Source organism: Choristoneura fumiferana, chromosome 18, assembly GCF_025370935.1.
Source record: "Choristoneura fumiferana chromosome 18, NRCan_CFum_1, whole genome shotgun sequence".
In the NCBI taxonomy this organism is placed as follows: Eukaryota; Metazoa; Arthropoda; class Insecta; order Lepidoptera; family Tortricidae; genus Choristoneura; species Choristoneura fumiferana.
In genome coordinates this window covers 7,061,137-7,089,025 of record NC_133489.1, presented here as the reverse complement: position 1 = coordinate 7,089,025, position 27,889 = coordinate 7,061,137, and the positions used below count along the sequence as shown (strand labels likewise).

The following is a 27,889-nucleotide window of genomic DNA, read 5'->3' as shown; positions in this document are numbered from 1 at the left end:
TACCAGCAGGGCTACTAACTACGAAACTCGAAGTTCGTGTCGTGCGTTCCCTGCAGGGCTACTACGAAACTCGAAGTTCTTGTCATGTGGTCCCTCTGACACTTATACTATTTAATATGAGAGCGAGACAGCTAGAGGGACGGTACGATACGAACTTCAAGTTTCGTAGTAGCCCTGCAGCTACCGCAGCTGGTTGGCGCGCTTTTGTGGTTGCAGTTCTAATCTAACCTAATTTACTTAGGTCCTTATACTGGGCAAGTTTTCAGAAGAATTTGACCAATAAAGTGAACTATCTAATAGTAGATTTTCTTCATCATCATCACCATATCAGCCGTAGAACGTCCACTGCTGGACATCATAGGCCTCCCCATAATTTTGTTTAGATGTGAAAATTGTGAAGGTGATCGAAAATCAGTCTATAAAAAGCAAAACAACAATTAAACAAAGAATAATACAAAATAGACTTTTAATTTCATACAAAATTACATTAATTTCGTTGTAATAAATATAAGTACTTACGTCTCATATAAAATCCTTTGGTACAATAAATAAAATATAATTTCAAAATATAACCAAATCATTTATAAAAACGTAGCAAGAAACTAAAACAATAATTTAGGTATATAATTTAACGAAAACAATAAATATCCAATGGTCGCGTCTACCAATATTCGACGTGGCGGAATAGACTAGAAAATTCAAAATAATGATCTTATATTGGGAATAATAACACAAAAGTCTTACAACAAATATAAGGTTACGCGGCACATGAAAGCATATTCGAAAAATTAAATAAACTTATAATAAGTACATTAAAGTATAAAAGAGAGGTTACGATTATGGCACAGAGGAACTATAGCGAGTGGCGAGCGCTCACTTGTCTTTGGGTTTCTTTTCCTTCTTGCGCGGCGGCGGCACGGGGGCGTCGCCCTCTTTCTTTGCCACTTTCTTTACGACCTTCTTCTTGGGAGCGTCTTTAGGCGCTTCTGCGGTCGTCGGGGTCTCCGGCGCGGCCGGAGTTTCCGGCGTGGCCGGCGTGGTCGGTGTGGCGGGAGCGTCTTTTGGCGTCTCGGCCTCGGAAACAGAAGACTCTATTCGGGCGGCAGTGGTCGACTTGCCTTTGGGCTTGACGCCGATCTGTGCCAGCGAAACGGAGCCGACAGGTGGCGTGGGCAGTTCGGGTTCCTCTACAGAGAGGCGCTTGTCCGCTGTGGCGGGCGCGGGGGAGGCGGAGGCGGCGGGGGGAGTGGGCGCGGAGACGGTCGGGGTGGCGAGCTCGCCGGCGATGATGGCGTGCGCGAGCGCGGCGGCGTCTTCCAGCTCGGAGTCGGGCGTGGCGGGCGGGTCGGCGGCGGCGGGCGGCGCGAGCTGCAGCTTGCCCGCCGGCTTCTTACGCTCGCGCTCCTCCGCTACACAACCAAATCCCCTTTATTCACTCCTCGGGTTAGACGTGGCGTTAGTATCGCGGTCACATTAGAGAGCAAGCTCGGTTAGGGCCTGGAACAAAGTCGAGGGAAAACAGAGCTACATGGTTAACTCGAAACAGTGCAAGCGGAAAGTTAGATCGGTGTCAGTACAGCATAGAACCGAAGCTGCTACATTACAAGGATTATTATCGATGGTACCAATATCGCAAATTAATAATATCATCATTAATGCTAACTAGAATGACTGAAAGTGTATGTTATGCTTATATTACGCGATCATGGTGTGCCGCGAGTGGAATTATTTAGCACTGAATAATACCTTGCAATGTGTGAAACGTGTAAAGCAAATAAAACAAAATGTGAGGTTGCAGCTATTTCGCGCTCGAAAAGTGCAACAACCTCAGATGATTCAAGTGCATCTCTCATGCGCTGCCAAGCTCTCTCCGCACTAGATATTCGCATTAGGAGCGAGTAGGTACGGTTGCAGAGCAAACATGGCGGTCAACTCATTCTAGCGCCGCCTCTGGCCCGCGCCGTGTCCGCTCTGAGAATCTGAAGTTTCACTCGATCCCAGAATAGCGTCATGAGTCGTTGACCAAACGTACCTACTTATTTCATCCACTTGGACGCAACCCAACATCCGCTAATAAAATGACGTTACGATTTAAATCCCAAGGCAGGCGCGAGCATAACTGTGGCTAAATAACATAATCGATGTCGGCACAATAGATATGCCAGCTGAAAACGATTCATTAAATACTCGTATTGCGTTGGGTCCAAGCGCGAGTTGTTAAATTACCTGATCTATCAAAGCCGCGTCTCTTGCGCTGCCTCCTCGGTAGCTGGGTGAAATAACAACGTATTTTGAAACGTATGCTCAGTAAATCAACATAAAACCAAAATCATCACAAAACGGCACAAAACATGAGGATGCATTGCGTTGTTCATCGAGAGACGATTTTCTGTACACGTGGGGCGAGGAACGAGGACCGCAGGTGGGACCGTCAACTGAACGACTATGGTGTAACCAGTGACCGCCCGAAATAATGAGAAACACTTGAGGAACCGAAGAATTAGTTTAGTAGGTATACCGTCATAATGAATAATGCTCCCAATAGCAATGTACTAGAATAAAATAATTAGAAAAGCTGGCTGAAGTGATGTTCGGAAAAAAAAGTAGTTTCCAGGGAAACAGCCCGTCTTTACGTGGGTATATTAATTTCATGTTTGTGTGTGTCTATCTATATTGAATTAGCTTTCATTGCGGTCCTCATTCGTCAACCACTTCGTCTCGACCCTATTGTCGTATCGATGCGGCTAAACATAAAACATTAGTAGAAGTCTAAGAGAAAACTGCAAAATGAACGAACGAGATGAGTGCAAAGCCGTTATCGCAACCGGCGACGTCCGCGTGTGTACTCACATTTGGCAGCAGGCGCCACGGGCGCCTGTTCCTTGGAGGGCGTGTTGGCCAGCGGAGGACTGTCAGTGGAGGCCAATGAACTGTCCGATGGCTTCTCGGGAGTCGTGAGTGGCGCCGGCTCGGGGGCCTTCGCAGCAAGCAACGCTTCAACCACGGGTGGGACGACGCTCACGGGAGTAGAAGGTTCCGGGGTGGTCTTCGGGGTCACCGGCGGTGTGGAAGGAACTTCGGTTTTGTCAGTCTTTTTTTTGATCTCCTCTTTGGGAGATTCGGCGGCCGGTGCCAGTGCTTGCGCGGGCGCGGCAGCTTCCGCTTTAACGGGCTCTTCGGGTTCGGGGACCGCGACTGGAGCTTCTGCTGGAGTAGCAGTCTCTGCAGCGGGCGCTGGTGTTTCTACTGGTGCAGCGGCTTCGACTTTCGTAGGAGCTTCAACAGGGGCCTCAACTGGTGCCGGAGCTTCAACTGGAGTCTCAACCGGTGCAGGAGCTTCACCTGGGGCCTCAACTGGCGCGGGAGCTTTGACTGGTGCAGGGGCCGCAACTGGTGCAGGAACTTCGTCTACTACAACAGCCTTAACAGGCGCGGAAGCTTTATCTGGTGCGGGGGCCTCAATTGGTGTGGGGGCCTCAACTGGTGCTGGGGCCTCAACTGGCGCGGGAACTTGGACGGGCGCCGGGGCTTCGACGGATGCCGCAACAGGCGTGGGGACGGACGCCTCGACTGGAACCGGCGCCTCTACTGCGGGGGATACGGGAGTGTTTTGACCTGCCGCCTCGACAACTGCTTCCGCCGCCGGGGCTTCCGCAGGTTTGTCTTCAACTGGAGCTTCCGCTGGCTTGGGCTCAGGCTGTGTTTCTTTGCGTGGCGACGGTTCTTTAGGTGCGGCCTCTTTTGAAGGAGACGGCTGTTTGGGAGGCGGGGTTGGCTCCTTAGGAGGGGACGTTCTACGCTGGTTGAGAGTTTGGGATATCTTAGCCCAGATGTTGTCGAAGGAGTCGGCACCCATGTAGTCGATGTTGCCGGCTTCCCAGCCCTGGCGGCGAGACAGCTCGTCAAGCGCATCGCGCTGTGCGCCAACACCAGATCCCGGCACCACGCGCGCCAAGTTGCCGGCCACACCGCTCTGAAATAGACAATGAAACGTCTCTAATTAGGGCATTTGTAAACATGACCAACTTTTATACCTACTTATTTTTTGATACCTACGTAGAGGAGGGTCTTTTGCGTACTTTTGCGTGGGGTTACGTGAGTATTGTTAACAAAACTACATGCTAAATACGTGAAGGTATACGGATCATGCAAAGCTTAGTGTCAAACGGGGAGCTAACGGTTGCAGTGAAGGGAACTCAAATACTTTATCCAAAATTACCTGGTTGTTTGGAGTAAATGGTGATACGTACCTCTCACGGGAGACTTGTTATCGAAGGGTGGAAACTTACATGATTTTCGAGTTCAGTCTGTGCCCCGTTTTCCTCTTCTGATGGCGTTGGTGAGGCGGAGAGGGGTAAATCAGGCGATTTGGGTGGCGACGGGGTGGGGGGTATTTCGTGAGAACAGATCTTCCGCCCGTACGAGTCCACCGTGACTATGTGCCTCAGGTAAAAGTTATCGTATGGATGTCTGGGCTTTATATCCTCATAATCGTCACTCTCGGTCGCAGAGGCATCACCATTCATTCCGTTTATAGTTACAGGCATTTCGGAATCATCCACCTGGTCTTTGTTGTTCGGTGTGCTGTCGTAATCTATGTGAATGTGATTAACTGCATGTAACTGTGAATGATTTGTTATGTATTCTACTTGTGTATGACTAAAGTTTTGATGAATGACATGATAGTTTTGAGAACCTTTGAATGATTCATGTTGCTGTGGTTGTTCGGAGAAGCTGTCATGATCGTGATGACTCGTGTGATCGTAGTGATGATCATGAGGATACTGTGTGTGAGCAAGCTGTTGATTTCTGTGCTCTTGGTTACTGTGTTTGGGGTGACCGTGTTCTTGGTGACTATATTCCTGGTGACCGTGATCGTGATGACCTTGGTCGTGATGACCGTGGTCGTGATGACCGTGGTCGTGATGACCGTGGTCGTGATGACCGTGGTCGTGATGACCGTGGTCGTGATGACCATGCTTGTAATGATCATGTTCGTGGTGACTGTGGTGTCCGGGACTGTGATGTTCTGGTTGGGTGAAATGTTCGTGACTTGTGAGAAATTGACCTGCCTGATGTTCCTGATGCCAATTGCCGTGTTGTTTGTTTGTTTGATGATGGCCATGCAGTGACTGATGGTGACTATGAGAATGGCCCTCCCAGTGCTGTTCTCTATGCTCATGGCTATGATTTTGATGGTGATCATGACGAGGTTCATTGTGGTGCCATATGGGATTGTCGTGGCTGTGATGAGAGGGTTGTTGCCACACATCCGAAGTCTGTTCTTGTGGATGTCTGTATTCTAGTGCGTAATTTCTCAGTTCATAACGATCATCCGAATTCTCATTGCTTGGTATAGGTGGTATGTTCCCTCTGTAGTTCTGCCAGGGATCGTAGAACTGTGTCAAATCTATTTCATGTCTGTTCGACTGGTTTCCCTCTTGGGTTTGAGCATCTGGGTGATGCCATGGAAATTCGGATTCTGGATCCAAGTTGGGTGCGTAATGTTGAGCGACGTCCGGAGTGGGATTCGCCGGAGGGACTTCTACTTCAACGTCCTCAACCTATCGGTTGAATGGACAAAACTCAGTGGGGATGCATGCACACACGCTTGAATGAAGCTTCGCGCACGAACACAAACAATGTACGGTGCTTCGTCCAAGCGGCTATTAGTAGCTAAATTCAACAGCGTCACTAAATAAACATACGGATTAATTAGGTTATATACATAGGTACATTAATCTGTAGATAAAAGTAACCCCCTTTATTTCAGACGCACGGGTTTCAAGTTTCTCTGTAACTCATTAAAGATAAATTCAACTTTAAAAATCTATGTTCATAAGTACCTATGTTTATTTAGCAAACGCACACATTTCACCAAAATACCAACACCGATTATATCCCAAACATTTACGACGTCAACAACCCGTGCAGCAAGCAGACGATTAATTGGTAAAGAAATGTTAGTATTTTGGGGAAATATATATTATAACGATAGCATAAAAGAAAATCAAACAGTGCAACATAAGAACAGTGCGCAAAGCTTTGGAATGCAAGCGGTAAATTTTTAGTCACTGTCACACTCAAAAATACAAGCACTAAAACTATTTTGAATGTGAACAACGTTCTTACGAGTACGGTCACAATGAGGGCTATCGCGAATGAATTCGCCGCTAGAGGCGCTAGTGTAGCGTGAGGTCTCCGAAATGTCAAATCTCATAGTTTTTGGGTGAACTACGCGGGTTTATTTACAATAAGATTTTTTTTGTGAATATTTTGCATAACCTGTAATTAATTATGGCAATTATGCATTACGGGGCAATGAATGTCTGTGTTTTGAGACAGTTTTGTCTTTCGGAAACTTTTGTCCTCCCTTTTTTTCCGAACAAAACGGGACTAAGCAACACTGTGGTTGCTAGATATTTTTATGGTACGGTTTTAAAGTGTTTTAAATATGATTTTAATCTAAACTTTGTTTTAACGCCCGTAATAACAGGCTCTGAAAGCCACACTTAAAAACCTCACGCAACAGTGCGCCATCTAGTGAGACAAAAAACGATAGCCCTCATTGCACACAAACTAAATGTTGATAGGGTTATAACTTGAATGCGGCAGTTTTATATTTGCTCACCTCTGTAATATTAATCTCCTGTTGCGAATGCTTGGAAAACATGTTGAACTGTTCAGATCGGAAGCTGGTATGAAAATGGATCGGTTTACTGGACCTCGTGGAACATAGACTCAATGGTTACGGTCAACCACAGCGGACTCGATTACAAGTAATTCAATATCCAATGGATATAGCAAGATACCTGTTCCAGTATTACGATATTTATGATTTTATTGCCTCCGCTTACGTCGAGTTCATAGCCGACAAATCCAGTGAACTGATTCTCAACATAATTTTCCATCTTAATCCATATACAGGATGTTTCTAAATCAGAGGGGCTTTAAATTTAAGGTTCGATTCTACTCACAAAACTACGCTACTTTTATTTTGGAACATTTTCAAAACACTAAAATTTGGATCATTTATTGAACCTCAAAGTTTAATTGTTAAATCAGTGCATCGGTCATGGGGATCTTATCGCTGTCTTTTGGTACGCGGGCCTTGAAGTAACTTTTGACATTTATTTGACGTCTCTAAGGTAAACATATTATTTATCAATGTGCCGTCAATTTTGTATTGTATCGCATGTATACATTGAAAATCACATTTAATTTGTATGAAAAAAATTAAATGTAAATTAAAATTAACAGTGCATTTTTAAAAAGTAGCAGAACAAAAGTAGCTCAGTTATGTGAGTAGAATCGACCCGCGATTTAAATCCCCGTGGTCCGAAACTCCCTGTAGAACTAGTTTAGTAAATATCATCTACAGGTTTTAAAAGGCGTTATTGGATTTTGCGTGTATTCGACAAAAACGCAAATATTAGCTTGTCGTCTAGAACCAACACATTAAAATTCTGCGAAACCGTTCATTTTACGAAAATGAGGTTCAGAGGTATTATTCTATACCAAGGCAATATACTGAGTATTATGCGCCAGGTAGCAGAATAATATGTACTACCAAAAATGACTAATTTGACATTAACGAATAATATCGATCGGAAACTTTTAGACTGACCCTAATTCTTTTTTCTAGGGCTTACCATGGAAGTGTCGAGCTGAGGATGGACTTGTCCTACAAAGAGGTCCCACCACAGTTGGAGCAGTTCCCGAAGATGGCCTGGGGCGTCCACTGAGCGGGACTCCCAATTGTACTGCTGCAGCCAGGGTTTAGCGGCACCAATGAAATGGATAATCTTCAGTTCTTGGCCGTAACTGAAATATGTGGAAACATCGTGTAAGTAACTTGTAAAACCTGTGGAGATGACTTTACTCTATAGGTCTACAGATAAAGACTTTTTTCTAAAACTGTTTTGCTGGCTGTATACTTGATTAGTGCTTTGTCTCACCACGATCAATAAATATACCTAGGTATCAAATTTCAGGTCAACCTAACCAATAGAAGCGAGTCAAAATCCACTTTACAACATTATACCCAAATTAAAAAAAGATTGTAATAAAACAAGTCTACCATAATTCTGTAGGTTTCTTTTAAAGAGGGGAAATAAGGGGGAAATACTTTAATAGTCACGAACCAGGAAAGAGGATTTTTTGATCAAATATTCCTTAATGAAAATCAGGGGACTAATGATGTGCTTTGCGCGCCAATATTGTTAAATATTCCTAAAATAAAAAAAAATACTGCCTTAAAAAAAACTGAAGTCTAGTATCTCCTCTGTGAAGTAACTTAAATTTCAGCAGTCGGGACCACAAACTCGCCAAAAATCATAACCCTTCTTCAGCCAGTCTGGTAGAAAAGCAGTAATAGGTACTAATACGACTGGGTTTTTTAAACTAATTAATAAAGTTCTCATACTGTTTCAACGCTGGCAGGTAGGAGTAGAAGGCCGCAGAAGTGACGTTGTAGAGGAAAGGCAGGTGTTTGTTGATGTCGCCTCGGGCCCAGTCCGCGAAGAACGAGTTCAACAGGCCTTGGTCTCCACCTAGAAGTATTCAACATTTTATTTCAAGTTCAAATTTGAAGTTAAATTACGCAACCACTATTTTTTGCAAATAGCAAGAGAATGAAAATTGCGCTGTCGAGGCGCTCGCCGCTCAGTAGTAACCTGGTCTTACACTTTCGTCCGATAATAAATTTATCTCTACAATGTTGCAGTGCAGTCTATCGCCAATACACGAAACTTGGTGGACAACTTCACCTCGGAGCACTTAGCAACATGCTTACCATCAAAACTACCCCGTTCCTGCGCGAATTTGATTAGGGCATCGAATGTCTCTGCTGATGGTTTGTAGACGAAGACACCAGAGTTGAAGCAGTCGGGCCAGCCGACGTCGGGGGCTGCTGAGAGCTCCTCGCGCTCAAACAACTCGTCGCAGTTCTGTACCACCTGCGATAAAAAAATCGGGTCGATAATTTAGCCAGTTTGCGTTAATCTTGAAATTAATGAAGCGGATTGTTAAATTGTAGAAAACAACTGATAATTTCATCATCCATACCTACTAATGGAATTGTTATAGCGGCACATTTATGTGCCTTTTTTGTTTCCTCTTATATGTGATATTCACTATATCATATTATTTGGTAAAAAGTACTTTTACTCAAGTTTTAAAGCTGTTGAACTGTCTATCAGTTCCATCAAATATAGCGGACAAATCGGTCAATATACAGGGTGGCTGGTAATTCGACCTATTCCTTGAAAGGGGTTGTTCTAAAGCTTATTTGCAATGTTTTTGGCCCGAAACCAGGGGTCGAAACTCATTTGTTTTACATCGACCGAGTTTCCCCAGAGCAGGAGCCCATAGTTTAATAATGATGATGCATAACCGTGATACGCTGTGATGGCAGATTCAGTGGAAACAGTCACCCTAAGTTTTCTTATGGCAAATACAAAGATATCCAACTTGGAAACAAACTAAATCAACATGAAGCTTCCAGTTCAAATTTTGGTCAATAACTAAACCTAAAATTTTTGTATCATTATCATTATAGTTACTTATTTCGGAATTGTTATATTTGAGACGTAATTGTCTAATTGGAGCATTGTACTGTACGATTGAAACTGAATAAAAAGAGTTTTACTGAGGTTATTGCTACTTTCCCACAAGCTTATATCGGTTAATGCTTTATTTATGCTTTCTTCACATGAAGAAATATCATTGCCTTTTACCCTGCAAATAAAACGCAGTTTTGACTGGTTGCCTGAGGAAGATCGTTGACTTAAATTATAAATAGCAACGGGCCAAGGAAAGAAAATTCTGCTTAACAAGATTCTTCCCAAACTTCACTATTTTTGATATCTCCGTGCGTTGCTTTCTCCCTCCCAGGTAACTTTTGAACCATTCAAGTGCTATACCCCTAATGCCATAGCGTTCCAATTTCCTTAAAAGGATATTGTGATTGACATTATCAAACGCCTTACTTAAATCTAAAAATATTGACATAACTGGTAGTTTATTATTTATAGCTTCAGGCACAAACTTAATAAAATTAAAACACGCTAATTCAGTCGAGCGACCCTTTCTAAAGCCAAACTGATCAGGTTGAAAAAATTTTTGCTTGTCAAATGGCCTTTTCCAGGATCTTAGATAGGATTGGAACTAAGGTAATGGGCCTATAATTATTAAGATTGCTGCGATCGCCTTTTTTGTACAGGGGCTTAATCTTTGATAGTTTCAGTTGCTCTGGGAAGATACCTTGTTGAAATGAAAGATTTATAATATGAGACAAAGGACGACTCAAGCAAGCAGCGTTCAACTTTAGTAAGTCCGTTGTGATATTGTCATACCCACAGGACTTACTATTATTCAGTGACATAATTATCTTGTACTTACACAATCGTCAATAAAATAGTAATTAAAAAGATTGCAAATGTCCTGTGGATTATCATAGATCATGTTATTAAATTGTATATTATCAAAATTCTTATAGCTATTATTGTTACATGTCATTGATGAAATTATATTCCAAGTGGCCTTACATTTATTTTTATTGGTTAGAATATGTTTATTATTAACAATCCTTTGTAAAAGATTAATACATTTTCTCAGGATACCATTATAAACAATAAGTTGCCGTCTGTTATCGTCTTTGTTTAGTTTGGTTAACCTTAGTTTCATGTATAATTTACGTTTAGTGTAACAAGATTTTCTTATTCCCCTTGTTAACCACTTGATTTTATTCTGACGGCTACTCACCTGAACCCTTAGCAGAGGAAAACACAATTCATACATAAGGCACAAACACTCATAAAATGAAGCAAAGGCATCACCGAAATCATGAGAACTCAAAACATCAGAAAAAGAGAGTGCAGAAATGCAATCACAGAATTTGGTAATGTTTTCCTTACAGTAATCTCTCCTATATTCGAACCAGTGAAAGCTTTTTTTAATCTTCCGCACATTTACATCTATCGTCTGAGCTTTTTCATGGTCCGACAAACAAAGATTGTGTGTGGCTGCTTTAATTTGTTTTACATTACTAGCTACTTGATCCAGACATGCATTGCCTCGGGTCGGGGAGTCAATATGCATCACAAAGTCATAGTTCATGAATACACCCTTAAGCTCTTTCGTGAATGGGTTATCTTTTAATTTAACGTGTCGATATTCCAGTCTCCGCAAATTACAATTTTCTTTTTCTTATATTTTGAAGTTAAATTTGAAAGCAACATATTCAACTTATGCATGAAAACACTAACGTGAGACTCTGTTTGTTCCGGTATTCTGGAAATAACTACTACTATAATATCAAATCCTACTATCTCAGTTCCATTCAAAATAATTGCCAACCGCTAATTTAGGCTCAAACTTAATAGGTTTTACCTCTAACGTTTTCCTGACAAGAATAGCAGTGCCACCTCTGCTATAATGCCTAGAGTAAGGCTGCCAATTTATAATTACCGAGTTTGACATTACTAATGCATTCACGTTTCATAAAAGTTTCACTCAGGCACAATACATCAATTCCCTGATTACCATTATCAAACTCATGTAAAGCAATTTGTAAAAGATCAAGTTTCCCCAATAAACCACATTATATTTTGATGTAGAATTCGTAAATTCCCAGCATACAAATCACTTCTATTTATTTATTTATTTATTTATTTATGTATTTGGGCACAAACGGTACAATAAAACTTACATTGTAAACAATGACATCAAACATTGACCAACAAAGTTGCCACAGGTTATTAATTCCCAATAATAAAGTATAAAACGGGTAAAGAAACAACAAACACACAAAGAAAAGAAAAAGGCTACGACTTGCAAAAGAGAAAACATGCATATAACCCATTCTCAAAAAAAATGGCATAACATTACTTAACTACTACTAATGACAGTCTTATATTTACTAAGAGAAATGCTAAATATATCAATATCAGAGAATTTGCTGTTATACATTTTACAAACTCGTTTAACTCGTTAAACTAAAATTATTCACGAAAAAAATCAGAATTATTAAATTGTGAGTTATTACCGATTATACAGGTAGTTGATGAGTCCTTAAAGTCCTTATGATTATCGGAGCAAGTTTCCAAAGTGGATGCCGAAACACTGCTATCACGAAGATCTGAGATCCGATCAGCTAGGCCTTGTAAAATGTTTCGAATCCCAGAGCCGATGACTTTTCCAGTCACCAAAGAAAATTGATCTAAGGTCAGGTTCAGGTTCGAGTCGTATAAAGAACCATAACCATGCTCATACATGTCCAGCCCAAGCCTATTATTGAATGACTCAACTCTCGAATTGTAAACAGGGCGCCGCAGATGTATGTTGGCAAAGCCATGATTATGTTGGTTGGTGTGTGTCATATTTTTCAACTTCTCGTTTATTGTTTTCACCAACATGACATAATTTTGGGTTGCATGAAAATCTGACTCACCAACCATAACAATACAAAAGTCTGTCTGCCTTAGTGTAGCCGGCTAGTTTCAAATCTATGTCCCTTAGTAATAATTCAATACCGACATTGGGAGTCATATAATGACAACACTCGAATTCTTCGTACGAACCTATCGATCTCATATTGCGTAGCAATTTGCACCTTTTGCTGCTAGATATAATACACAACTTATTGTGTACCTTTTTGCATTTCGTTGCCTCAGTTGTGCTTTGCAAGTTTAGCTGTTTGTTACCATTCAAGGAATCACAGTGCAAGTTGGAGCGAACAAGAGACAGTTCTTGTTCCAGTCCAGCAATGATATTGTTGAGATGAATTATTTCCTGTTCACATTCATCAAGCTCAGTTTTTAATTTAACTATGGTGCGTTCCAATTCTAAAGTTTTTATTGAATAATCTGGACAGGGACTGAGTTTACGTTCGTTAATGGGGCTAGCCGTAGTAACTGCCTGGCTCTTACGGGTACTTCTTGTTGATAAAGGCGGTGAATTGCACAAGCTCAGCAATAATACTATAGTGTCATTACTTAAATCAGAGCTTTTCGATAGATCATCATCCGAAAATTCGATATTGTCTTGCACATTTTCGTTACTTCGCAATATTAATTCCGTAGATTTGTATCTGGTTAATAAAACATCCCGGTTTGTGGGAATGGCTAAGTTAGTCTCCCGAGCCCGCCCTTGCGGGTGCGGGGCGGGTGGAGAACTTGATGTTGATGCTACTGGTGATCTTAATTTGTTTTTCCTTAAGGTGATATTATGTTCGTCTGTACTTCTAATTAGATTTTTTTTTTACATTTAATGGTTTGGTGTCATTCGACACGATGGGCATATCCATTTTTTCTTACTTTCTGTTGTCATTAGTTGAATTAACTTGCCAGATCTCCCCTAACATTGCGCAACAAATACCTGTTTACACTTTGAATAATTAAGTGTATCTTTATCTTGTAAGCTTTCATTGCATTTGAAACACTTGGATGGAATGTAGTGGAGCCATCTTACTTATTTATCAGCAAAACAATTAAAACAATCTGTTCATAAAAACTCATGATGACTTCAAAGTTCAACGCATTTAAAGACAATGTATTACGGTCACTGCGATAATTTTTAAGTCTATACGTAACAAGATAGTTAATTATAGAATTAGTGTCACTTGTCTTTCATAACCGGAATAATGTTTAATATACATTGAACACCATTTGCCACAGAAATGTGAGCTATTTTTCCAAGTTAGTTTCACTGCACGCCTCGAACAAAAGTACTAGTTTAGATATTATCACTCAAGATCATACTTGAACAAAGATAAACTTTCACAGTTCACGTTCATTTTCCTAACTAAACATATTTCCTCCCTCATTACTCTTATTACTTATTTTAATGAATTAAAACACGGATCTCAAGGCTTACATGACGCAAACGCCAACTACCCTCGAGAGAGATATAATGCGTTGTTTGGCAGAAACGTGTCAAAATCGTGTTGTAGAGCGCCATCCTGCTGTCTCGTTGTTTTTTTCCGTTCTGGCGGTTCCTTTTGTACCTTATTTGTACCTTTTTGGAAAGTTTAAGAATTAAGAAATTTATTTTTGTCATTTTTACGCGAAGTTTCATACATTTTTTTTGAGTAGCTTTCGTTGATTTAAAAAACGGGTAAAAAATATGATGACTTCTGATGAACCTTTTATTTCTAAAGCTTTCATAAATTTTTGACGTCATTTCTTGTTGAAAGTAATATTTTATTCACTGGCTACTAGGAAACAAAATTGGCGGTCCCGCTGCGTGAACTTCTTTTAAAATTGTCACTAGGTCGGAAGGCGGTTTTTTTTTTCGAAAAAAAGCTTTTTAAAATAACTTGAAAACTACTTAATTTGGATCACATGGTTGACTGGGCCAAAAACATTGCAAATAAGCTCTAGAATAACCCCTTTCAGGGAATAGGTCGAATTACCAGTCAACCTTGTAAACACGTTTCTGGGTGTCAGTATTTGTTCGGTAGATAAATATTCATGCGAAGCAACTCTTAATTCGAAGGCACCTTAATTTACTTACACGTGCATGCTTGCGAATAACATCGTATGATTGCGTATAGATAAATACATATTTAGTGTAGTCTATTAACACTAATGTCGCACGTGAACATGAAAATACGGGCTAAAAGAAGCACTTTATCTAAACGTCGATTATAAGTAGCTACAGATGACATAATAACCCGTGATAAAAAAAACGTAGCATGTCAATGAAACTGAAACACTATCTCATTGTTTATTATTGGAACCGAAACGGTTTATAAATTGAATAATGCACACGCATTAACATCATGTCGATGTTGCATAGGACTTTTATTATTGATCTAACAACAATTTGACCCATGCAAATTAGGCTAACGAAACTGGGTCACTAATGAGTGACCCCCAGACTTTCGTCCAGATATTGTGGGTGAAATTTCACGCCGCACTTTAATTTGGCACATGTCGTCTATGAAAATCTTATAATGAACGTGCAATATACTGCCGTCATACGGAAAAAGGACGTTTCTACACAAACATCGAAATGGAGAAAAATAATATTTTGTGATTTTAAATTTGAAAAATTCGCTGTGTAAAGGAAACTAAAACAATATGAAAGTTTTTTAATGCAAAAATGTGTCTCACAGTTGGAACTATTTGGATGTATGTGCAAAATATAAATTTGTTGTATTATATCAGGGTTTCTCAAAGTGGGGTACGCGAACCCCTAGGGGTTCGCTATTCGACGGTAGGGGGTTCGCAACAAGGTTTACGTGATGGTGGCTGCAAGACTGGCAAGATGATTAAGATTGGTCTTTTTGTATTTTTTATTTCAACTCCAAAGTTTACTTATTTGTTGTTGTTTGTTTCAGTTTGTATTTTCGTTGGCAAGTCGATTCTTACCTATATTTGTAACCTTTTATTGAAATAAATAATAAATAATATAGGTGCATTATATATTATGATGATGATTGAAATAAAAATAACCTTAGTTTCTCCAACAGTCAATTTTATTACTTTCTTTGGGGGGGGGGGGGGGGCAAGTAGGGGTTCGCTGTCGTCTAGAAACTTTAAGATTTACAAATTAAATTATATATAACATAAACATAAAGATTTACAAATTAAATAATACAATAATAATTTATTAAAAACAGTTATACAATATTTGGAAAGAAAATCCTACCCTAAGGGTAGGAAAACAGGGGATGATTGATTGTTCAGTCACTGATCGTAATATATCATTGACCAGGCATAACTTTTTTTATAGAGTAGTTAGTCCGATTTTGATAATTCTTCTTTTATTCGATAGGGTATACCTTGAAGTTGCTTCTGTATAAATTTGGAAAAATTTACCCCAAAGATGGGAAAAAAAATATAAAAGAAAAACTTTTTTCCAAAAAAAACTACTTAACCGCCGAAAAAACTGAAAAGCAAGAAAAAACGCGAATGAAGTGAAATGATTTTTTTGTTTATATTCGGCAGGTCTGAGAATAGGACAAACTAATTTTCATTCTTCTCCATGGACGGAGTCGCGGCCAACAGCTAGTTGTATTAAAAATTAATCTGATTAAAAGTTTGTTACTACTATAGTTATGAAAAAAATAATACGAGGAATTATAACTTACTCGTGCCATGTCGAAATATTTACACGCGCGGAGAGTCGCGCGCTCATCGATATTGCGACATCTGGTAATATCGCAACTTTGGAGATAGCACAGTTTTGTCGCAAAGAAGCGATATGGGCGCATCTGATTGAACTAATACTCTACCGTGTTCCCCACTTCACCCCTCATATCTAGCAAAAACGACGCTTCTGCTAGTTACGACTGATTAATACTTATATTACTAAGATGAAAGGGCAAATGTATGCAGGAACGTCTTTTCTTCTCCATGACTGTGCAGAAACGCCATTTCATTTTATGATAAAGTGAATATTTTATTTAAATAAATAAGACACTTCTACTAAATTGTGTCTTTCCAACTTAGTGAAAATGAAAATGTAAATAAAATGAAAATGAAAAGATTTATTCGGGACACACATATAAATAATAGCTACAAAACAAAAACATAATAATAATAAAGTAAAATAAAATAAAATGAGAATACAAAATACAAAAAATAAATAAAAATAATTAAAAAAATGCTTATTTTTATGTGCCCGAAATGGTCCCGCCTCAGCATAAAATGCGGATTCCTTTGGTGGAGCCAGCGCTGGTCTTCCGGCGAGACCAAGACCTAGTATATATATGAAATATCTTTCTAATTTAGTACTATCTAAAGCTTAACGTGTTGCGTTTATATTTAGCAAAATTTAAAAATACTAGTAGACCGCCTTTTTTTCTGGGTTCCGAATATACCTATAGGTAAGTAACTCAATTTCGGCAAAAATGTTAGATGCGACTTTTTTCCGTATGACGGCAGTATATTTGGAGCGGGTCCAAAAAGACGGGAACAAATATCTGGGCCACGGTTATGCGGGCTTCATAGTCATCTCGTGTTACGCTAACATCCACATCCGGTAACATTGACTTTCTTATCGCCTAAACAATTGCACATCGAAATAGATTTAATGGTTCTCATGTAACTTTAATTGTTTTTGAGAAATAAAAACGGGAGAGTTAGACTGGGTGGGTGAGGAGAGGATTAACATGATTGCTTTATGCTCATGACTTGGTGCTTTCGTTTATTTTTTTTCCTAAACTTTTTCAAATTTAGTAACAAACAAGTATAATTTTGATTACAATTATACTATTTTTGAAGGGGTATGATTTCATTGATCACCTAATAAATGCGTTTTCGGCGACCTAATAAATTATATTTGTTCCTAAAATAGTAGATCTGTCACCTAAATTGAACCACAAAATAATATTAAAACGGTTACCTAAATATTATTTAAAAATTACTTGGAAATAATATTGATCATCAAATAATTATATTGGGTTCCAAAATAATAGATGTGTCACTAAAATTGTATCACCAAACAATATGAAAATAAATAAATAAAAATAAACATAATGAAACTTAGACTATAGGTAGAAAATTTGGCTTAATTCGCGGTCAATGGGCAAGGTGCCAATAATGATATGAAATAATAATAATAATATCTTCTCACAAATTACACCAATTGACCCAGCCCCAAACTAAGCAAAGTTTGTTCTATGGGTGCTAAACAACGTTACGGGTAGACATACATAAGTACATATATACTTAAATAATACATACAAACATCCAAGACTCATGTACCTACTACAAAAATTTATCATACAAGTATTAGCAAAAAATGTTCGGTCCTGGCACTTCGCCAGCTGGCGCCGCGCCACGCTCGCTTCGCTCGCTCGGCTCGCGCACTGAGGGTCGCAATTCTACCTAACACTCCTCCTCGCTTCGCTCGTCGTCGTACCTAATCAGACATGCCTTAGTAGAATAGGTAGAAGCATCGAATTAAGGAACTAATGTATTTATTAGGATCTATTTGGTGATCGAATTTTTATTAAATGACAGATCTATTATTTTGGTGATCGAATTTTGATGATCAAACTATATTTTAGGATACAGGTTTACATTAATCTGATGACTCATACTTAGAGACAGATTTGATTAATTTGATGACCAATATATTTCTTAGGGATATATAATAATTAGGGTATCGCAGTTTAGTGACAAATCTAAATTTAAGTGACAGAAAATATAGTTCCCTTTTTGAAGTACCTAGTAATCGACCCCTTTCTGTGAGCGAAGTTCACTATCAGTCAAGGATTACCTAGTAACTGCCAGCATACGATAAAAATAATGGAATTCGAGGGAAGATTACGCCCCTTACGAGTACTAAAAGCAATCGGTCAAAATACGAGTAGCTATTAAAAAATAACGATCCCAATGAAACCATTTTCTAAATAATAGCCAAAGACAATAACGATCTAGCCTCGCACAAAAAATAATGTTTGTTTTCATTGGTGGTTGTCACGGTAACGCAAAAAGATATAACCAGCGCGTGCGCAAAGCACGTGTCAGACTAAATATGTAGTGACTCGGAAACCGATCCGATTGGTGCTCTTAGTACAAGATGTTTGTCGAGTTTATTCATAAATGCTTTATGTAACTTGCTTATCTCTTTAGTACTACTTGACAGCAACGGTATAGATTAATTTAATATATTACTTAAGAATCTTTTTTTTATGTTTATTTATGCCGGCTTTATGTCACTATTATGATCATGTACCTACACCAAACCCAGAACTTATAACAAGCTCGTAAATATAAAACTATGTTTGTCAAAACTTGTGTAAGTATGTGGATGATGACAAATGAAACTAATGTAATGAGATTGTTTCGTTGCGGCCTTTTGAGGCCCCTGTTCCACAAAAGTAACAAGTGCTACAATTGTACAAAATTTTAACATTTTACTAAGATAAACTTTACATTTTTTTAGAATTGTAGCATTTGTAACTTTTGTGTTACAGGGGCCAGGGCGTAGTGACTCACACTTAGGAAGGAACCACTGGCCTCACCCGAATACCAGATTATTCAAATTACCTATTAAGACAAAACAATAACAAAGCTAACGATGAAAAATTTGCGATAAATACTCATCCAAACTCTAAACCAACGAAAGGGTATAGCCGTGTTTGTATGGGGCATTGGCCCCAGAAGCCAAATCGATTGCCGTTTTGCTGATTTACAAGCCCAGATGTAAGATGCTATTTCATTAAAAAAAACATCGAAAATGCTGCAGGCTTTTAAGAAAATTAAAAAAAACGAAAATAGTTTTTCTTTTTTTTATCTAAACTACAGAACCGTTTTTTTGTAGCTTACACACATTATGTAAGTTATAAAGATGCATTATTTAAAAAAAAATAGATTTCCAAATATAAGTAGTGAAATTTTTACTTTTAAGTTTTCAATTTTTTTTTTATTTATTTCCGTGATACCAATTTTCGTTATATTATGTAGAAACTATTATTCTATAACATATATTTTTTTCAAAAACATGCACTTGGATCAACATAGCCAAAATGAAACAAACTTATGGTATATCATACATTTATTGAATGGCTAACTACAAGAATCTAATAAAAATAACATAAGAGCATCGTGAAAATAAAATGTCTATAGTACAAACAGGAACACATATAACTGGCCATCAGTAGGTCTTATGTCAATGTTAATAAGGTCTACCGATAGTCAGTTAAGTTTGTGGTTGATGTCGAGGGCATAAATATCTATACAGCCATAGCGTCAAATATATGTGTATACATCGACCTTATGGTTAGAGGCATAAAAAGGTGTATAGATATTTTTGACGTCTTGGTAACGTATATATATTTATGCCCTTGGCTGTAGGATTTCTATAACATTGATTATTGTCTCGAGATGTATTAATAAATACTAGCCGCATACAGCCAATAATAATATTATAAGCATTCCTTTTGAACAATTTATCACGTTCGAAATTCAAATTCGTAAAGAGCGGCGGTCGATACGGGACCGGGCGAGTTCTCCCGGTTGTGACTGTTCACATACACACGGTATTTATCCTGTTGATCCAAGTGCATGTTTTTGAAAAAAATATATGTTATGGAATAATAGTTTCTACATAATATAACGAAAATTGATGGTTGTCCCTATCACGGAAATAAAATAAAAAAAATATTGAAAACTTTAAAGTGAAAATTTCACTACTTATAAGGATATTTGGAAATCCATTTTTTTTTTAATAATGCATCTTTATAACTTACATAATGTGTGTAAGTTACAAAAAAACGGTTCTGTAGTTTAGATATAAAAAAATGAAAACCAATTTTCCCTTTTTTTTAATTTCCTTATTAACCTGCAGCATTTTCGATGTTTTTTTTTATGAAATATAGCATCTTACATCTGGGCTTATAAATCAGCAAAACGGCAATCAATTTGGCTTCTGGTGCCAATGTCCCATACAAACACGGCTATACCCTTTGTGATATGTTTTGTCTGTCTGTCTAAACATTTTCAACCAAATTAAAGCCATTATTTAATCATTAAGCTTACCAGGGTATCAGCATCGAGGAAGACGCACTTTTCATACTGCGTGAGTCCCCAGCAGTGGATCTTTGTGAAGGTGATGCCAAGCTCGGGCCGTTGCAGGAGCGCCAAGTGGGCTGCATCGCGGGAGTCCAGCACGTCTACTATTACCACTTCAGTGAATACTGCGCGAAGACGCTCTCTATGGGCGAAATAGTAATTATGTATCAGTACTTATGTACAAGCGGGGGTTTCGGAGTATTTTAACCCCTCCTCTCGTCGCTATTCTCGTATAGGAACACATAGGCCAAAACTAGTTCATTTATTAGTCTTTATACCCCTTAGAACCTTTGAAACCCCTTTCATTAATATAAGCCCACATGTGAAAGGTGTAGCTAAAAAAAATATAATTTTTAAAGCACCTTGTCTACTTAGAAAACTTCAATTTATTATACCACTATTAAAGTAGGTAGGTATTAACGAACACTGAACGTAGTTAACTGCCAGCTTACCAAATAGACATCCTAACAATGTAGACCGTAATATTGTGCCTACCTAGTACATATCTAGATTCTTTAGTGAACCATGTGCCATTGTCCATTACAGCTAACAACTTCCACTTGTGATTTCACGACTGGCTGACAAGCCATTGCATTGAGGAGCAGTTCACTTAGCATATCGAATTAGCGATCTTTTGTGAATAGGATAGGCATCAAAGATCTGTGGATATATTTATTATCTACCTAATAAATAGCTGAGTGCTAAGCTTTTTCAACAGCTTATATCCTGTATTCAACGTGTCATTCATAGCCATACGCTAACCTTGGCTTACTTACCTACATTTTCTTCACATTTCTCGTAAGCAGGTTAAGGTAAGTAGAATATTTTAAAATCTCTTGTTGTTTTTCGGACAAGCAGATGCATATTAAACACTCAAATCAGGCTGAACAATTTCTCTCGTTGGAGAGAATCCAGATTCCAGAAGGAAATCATCAATTAAAATCACGCCTCATCCCAAATGTCCTAATAGTGCCGCTGTCAGGGACAATAATTAATAATGTCCATTAATAAAACTAAGTACCGTTCATTAATTTATCTTGACAGCAACAGTAGTACAAATGTACAAAATGTTTATTTAATTCACGTGGTTTTATCAATGTTAAAATGAGTACGGAATAATACCGAAAACGAGTGACGACGACGAGCAAAGCGAAGAAAAGTGTAGGGTACAAAATTTTATATGCAGTTTTGCGCCCGCAATCACAATACACATAACTTATGTTACACATACACGAGCAGCGAAGCGAGCGCCGCAGAACGGCCGGTAAAGCGCCGGGCCCACGTAAGGTTTAAGTAAGTTATGAATCTCCGCTATTTTTTCATTAAATGTGTATATTACTTAACTTCAGGATTACTGCATAGTCTTTTGGTCAAACGTAGGTACTTTCGAGATTTAAAACTTTCGCTTAACTAAACATTCGGCGATCCAATATTCAATTTTCCGTTCATAAACATTGTAAAACTCGGTTTTTGAACTTCGGTACTATGATGCGTAAGTACTCATTATATATATACGCGTTACTTAATTTTCAAAATTAAAATTATAATAGGCAACATCCACAAAACATTTAACTTGTTACTTGAATGGGTCTCCTGAAAACTCTCTTCTAAACTATGCAGCCTAGGTATCTACTTTTCCAACATTATGTGTGTTATACCTATTTGAGTCATTTTCATTTTCGATCGACCAACACATTCTATCTACGTGAATATACATGATACATCGTTGTTAGTAGATGAAAAAGTTTCAAGCATTGCACGCATTGTTCTGCAGCGAGCAATTTTAATTGTTGTTATTGCTGTCAATAACAGACTGTTGAACAATGTTGTTTGATCACGTATTACCTCATAGGATCAGTAACTGAGGGAGTGATGAGGACCACAGTGGAGTGCGAGGAACCGACGCGGCGCAACGAGTGTGCCAGTACCAAGGCCCCCAGGCCATAGGAATCGTTTGTGGCCAACGTCACCCATGCTCGATCTGTCAAAGAGTGTAAATCAATTTAGTTTTAAGTACTTCAGCAGATGGTTGGGTTAGCTTGACTAAACACTCGACTCCTGTAAAGATTTCCATCCAATTTGTTTTATGTAGTCACGCTTTTAAAGCGGTGCACTTTGAACATCGACCAATATACATTGGTTGTCAGGAAACAGTTGTCAACTACAATAAAAAAAAACCTAAAATATATTCACCAGCGTATCCAGTCCGACTAACCCAATCACTGGTGAAATGTTTCGGATACATTTTGAGACAAGTTGTATTATTTAATAATGTGGTACTGGTACATTACATAGTGGTATGAGATCTTGTTACCATAACCTGAATATCCCTATTGTTTGACATGGGACACTGACCAGCACTAGGGCGTCTACCTTAATTATTCAGTAGGTATCTAAAGTTTTCTATTAGACATCGTCCATATTCAATTCAAATTATCGAGAGCAGCCATCGGTATAGAAGCTTTCTATGCCCATATTTATGTTAATATTAGGTATGTTATGTACCTATTATGATTTACTTCACTAGCAAATATGCAAAAACTAAAGGCTCTCAACCAGCTGTGGCTTTGTTTTCCATAAATTAGATCCACTTCATAGATTTTGGCATTATTTACAATTTATTTATACTCAGTATAATATATCAAGTCCAATTCACCTCTTATATCTTCCCGTACAAAGGCAGCGTTTCCACCAAAGATGTGCGAGGATGTGTTGCGAGGAATATGTTTTTCATTAACCAATAGAAACGCTTCATTTACCCATCCTCGCACAGCACATCTGTAATGTGGGTCCATATCGGCTCGCATACTTATTGAGAATCCGAATGTAATGTTTGTCAGAATGATCGTTTGTCATAACTCTCTTTTTTCTCTGAATCCAATAATTGTTCAGAATTGTTATGAAACAAATCTAACCTAACCTATAGTTTTTTATAGGAGGACCATTTAAAATTTTCAGAAAAATTTGAGGTTTCAGTGGGAAAAAAATTATGACAAACGATGATTCGGACAAAAATTACGGTATGACTTGCGAAGAGTATGCGTACTTTGGCGCTCCCATGTAATGTAATGGAAACAACTGAGCGGGAGCGGAGCGAGGCGAGGTAAATGAAGGTGTTTCTATTGGTTCATAAAAAACATTCCTTCCAACATCCTCGCACATCTCTGATGGAAACGGAGCCTTATTGGTAGTATATTGACCCTGGAAATTATAGATGAAGGAAGGTGAGATAACTGTTGTAATTATTTAACAGCAAATCAACGAATGAAATGATCCATTAGGTAGCGTTTATTTTATTTTTTTATTGTTTAAACATGTCTGACGAAGTTACAAAAGTAAAATTACATCGTGTCAAAATATTTTCAAAGCTTCATATAAATTTAGCCGTGAATTACAACATTCGAATCTGATCATCACCGCTTGCTTTGGGTGCCAAAGACGCAGTTGTCTAAAATAGCTGGAATTCGTGTTTTAATGAAGTTATTACGCAATTCCCCGTTTCAGTATTTTCGGAAGGGCTAAGGGGTTCTAATGATTGTTTACTTCCTCTTGTAACTAATAAACTATGCTGCATAGGTCTGACGACGTAAGAAGTTGGCACGTGGAGAACTGGCGCCGATGCGTATGCGCACAAATCTGCACGATGTGCGCCGTCAATAGTGACACGTGTAAATATTTAGCGCCCGACAATGGAAATCAAATCACAGTCATTGGGACCTAATTTATTACTCGGGAAATTACCTACATTAGTACCAACTTACTCGTATTCCTGGTCTGTAGGTAATGGCTGACAAATATCAACGTCTAATAACACATGTCAAATATCTCACCCTCAGACGGCAAACGGTATGTTTAATATTATGAAAACTATGTTTAATGTTTAATAAACATACTGTAAACATAGGTACTCCAACATTCACTTCAACTGAATCAGAAATTAAAACTGATATCAGCTAAGAATCCGAATCATACGAAATACATATGACATTTGATCGTAAATTTTTAGAATGCATGTTATGTCTAGTCATATCATTTAAGAAACTATTCACATTCACGTGAATTCTCGAACAGTTGAAGCGGGCGTGGGCCATACACCCGCATGTAATAGACAAGTGCCGCACGTTGGTCCAAAATAGCGCGACACAAATAAAATTGAAAATAAAACCACTGGATAGCGTCAGATACTCAGCCCCGGCGCTGACGACGGCGGCGACGCCTTTGCATTCCACAATTAAACCGATAAATAAATCAGTCTTCCTAGGCTCAGCCTACGCTTCGCCATCGCCAGCAGTCGACTACACAACTATAGCGCCAAGTGTCAACGACTCGTTTCAAACGGGTACTTCGGCGAAATTTATCGACAGATATTGACAACATAGATCAATCTTTTAGATTCATAAACTGGATTTATGCTGATGATGCGGTGGGCGGATATCGCGTCAACTCATGAGCTTCAAGTTGAGAAAATTTTATATGTAACAGCTGCTAATTTTGGCGTAGGAAATGCCATCGCGCCGAGGTCGAGTTTTAATGACCTGGAATCTGCACCCACAAGATGTTTGTTTTTAAAAATGTTAATATCGCACTAACATATTTCTATCCTTCCAAGGTCTGTCGTAAATCAAAATTCAGCAATGAAAATATAGATCTCCGGTGTCAAGACGTATCGAGACGTGACTCCTGTGCTAAATAATTTCCGCTTCGAAATGGCGCATTTAGCTGATTGCCCATCTATTTGTTAACTTGAGGCATGTTAAAAGGAACCCCAACAAGGCACTCGAGAGTAGAGGCAGGATCATGCGTGGGTCGGGAGCAATGTCCCTGCGGTTTCTATTTAGGTGCGGCCGGTCTGGCGGGATGGAGCCACGCGGGCACTCGACCGCTAAACTGAATAAAGGAATGCTATAAAGAACCCATTCATCTTCTATCACACCCTAAACGAGACAATTGAGAATTAAATGGAATCATAAGTAGGTATAATTGTGAACAATTTCAACGCCAAATGTCGCATTTGGAATGGAAGTACCTATATAGTAGGCATTTGCATATTTTGACAAGAGTTTTCGCAAATTGGATTTCATATTACTTAATTGCAATGCAAGCCAGCTCATACCTACTTACATCCTTGCAGATTGGCAGAGTTTTACAGTAGGTACCAGTCTTCTAACGGTCGTTGTTTGGAAGAAAGTAAGCAGTGAATGCACTAAGTAATCTGAGTAGCTTGCAGTGTTCATGAAAAGGTCGTTAATATTTATGGAGGTTGAACAATGCCTTGAAAAATCGTAAATACTCTGCCGCCGCACCCATCTGGGTGGGTACAGCAGTGTTCATGTCGCTTCGGTATTGATATTGATAGATCGGAAAGAACATGCTGCTAAGAACAGTTTAAAGAAAGTATCTTTTTCAGATTCAGAATTAGCCTTACTTTTTTTCTTCTTGCTAATGTAATTATTGAATGCAGTACGAGTATGTACGAGTATATAGTAAGAAATGGTTGATTGATTTGCTGAATCAATTAACTGAAAACATTTTTTTTTTATTCGACTGGATGGAAAACGAGCAAGTGGGTCTCCGATGGTAAGAGATCACCACCACCCATAAACATCTGCAACACCAGGGGTATTGCAGATGCGTTGCCAACATAGAGGCCTCTGTTGAATAGGTAACTCGTAATTTTGAACACAGCCATTATAGAAAAATCTTCATATATTTTTTGAATTACTGTTTATTGTCGGCGCCTGCGCAGCCGCAATCAGGTCGAACGAGACTGTGGCGTCTATTGGGTATCAGTTACCGACCGCAAAACTGCTACAATTACTTAAAGATATGTATTTAATCATTAAATTGCAGTATTTGCAGTATTGAATGACACCCTTCATTTCGAGCTAATTTAGTTTCTCAGTCACGGTCAAGACCGTTTAAAACTTAAACAGTGTGATAATGATAAACTGTGATAGTGTTGTTGATTATGGATGTAGTAGATAGCGTGTGTTTATTTACTCGGAGCACATCGCAATGTTAACAGCAAGTCGGTATCTTTAGAATAAGATTAAACCATAGTTTATCTGTCGATTCATTATAAGCTTCATACGACATTGTGTATGATGTACCATCAGCCAAATAAGTGGTCTATGAATTTTTAAATAACTTCCCATCAAATGAATATGTCGCTAAAGTCGAACTTTCAAGTTGACAGACACGTCTACTGACATTATTGTTTTATGACATACCTACCTATAAACGATTATCAACTTTAGGGTGGTAGAACATGTGGTATATGTATTTAGCTGATGGTACATGGGAGAGGATTAGTAAGGTTAAGAAAGTAGGTAATTGTAAAATACTTAACAGTAGCATTAAAGACATAGTTGACCAATAGAACTAAGGTAAAGTGGGTAAGTAAACAAAAAAGAAAAAAAATGCTAGATCGGCAAACTAGTTGCGTAATTTACAAGCGGCAATGAGAATAATTTACCATTTAAATTACGTACCTACTTGTCAAATTCCGATCAACTAAATAAAAATTAAATAAAACGAGGAAATAGATAACGAATGTACACTAGATCTAATACGGTATTTAAGAGACAAGATTTCCATAAATTAAAATTCTTGAACGAGTTATACAAATAATCCCGTTCTGTTCATAATTATGTAATGGTACATGTAAGTATAAACGATAATCCATATTTTTAAATAACCAAGTCTGGCAAGATTATTCTTGATGTACCTATTCATTTCTTAATCGTTGGATAAGTATATTGATAGACATTATTTTTTTAACAGACTTAATTAGTAACCTGGTACGTTCTACAAATATTTTAAGTAGATACCCTATTTTTAACAGTGATAATGATACCCCCACTTATTCAGAAATATTTCAGGCACTGCGGTAAACGGAGAAAATATTTTAACCATTTTTTTTAATCCATCAACAAAAATTTGTTATCTAGAAAAAATAGTAGAAATAAGGACTCACTTGACATTTTGTGGTCGAGTGTAGTTTCGTGCGTGACAGTTCCAGTCACCTCTAATGTCACAAACTACACGCGCACTCCGCGCAGCGCAACACTCGCAAATGCATGCACGCAGCGTGCGCGATTGCGCCCCCTCGCCGTCACCGCACCGGCCCGCGGGCGGACACAGTTACGAACACATGCATAAGCCAAACGTCATTTTTACGCACACTAGTCTACGATGTTTACAGCTACGAAAACGAAGCGAGCATGAAGCAGGATATAATTTAAATAAGCAGAGAAAAGCGAGCAAGCATCAAAAACAAAATGAAATTAAATGATGGTTCAATATCACTCAATTTGTTCACACGTTCAAAACGAGAAAAATATATGTACGAAGCTATAGAC

At 38.6% G+C, this 27,889-nt stretch overlaps 1 protein-coding gene across 5 annotated transcripts; it reads right to left on the bottom strand.

Annotated features, from left to right (window-relative positions):
* Window positions 1-449: 449 nt before the first annotated feature.
* On the bottom strand, window positions 450-27,654 carry LOC141438420 (uncharacterized). 5 transcript variants are annotated; one of them, XM_074102285.1, is made up of 10 exons: window positions 27,505-27,654; window positions 22,374-22,509; window positions 20,496-20,670; window positions 8,795-8,957; window positions 8,426-8,552; window positions 7,653-7,824; window positions 4,290-5,564; window positions 2,851-3,973; window positions 2,227-2,269; window positions 1,320-1,409 (listed from the first exon to the last, which is right to left on the bottom strand). In XM_074102285.1, the coding sequence occupies exons 1-9, from the start codon at window positions 27,509-27,511 to the stop codon at window positions 2,235-2,237; spliced, it is 3,213 nt and encodes a 1,070-aa protein (XP_073958386.1). In that variant the 5' UTR covers window positions 27,512-27,654; the 3' UTR covers window positions 1,320-1,409; window positions 2,227-2,234. The 5 variants fall into 5 exon arrangements, with proteins under 5 accessions (XP_073958385.1, XP_073958389.1, XP_073958386.1 ...); XM_074102286.1 differs by lacking the exon at window positions 1,320-1,409 and adding an exon at window positions 1,412-1,497; XM_074102284.1 differs by lacking the exon at window positions 2,227-2,269 and having other exon boundaries at window positions 450-1,409; window positions 27,505-27,653.
* Between the last annotated feature and the right edge of the window lie 235 nt (window positions 27,655-27,889).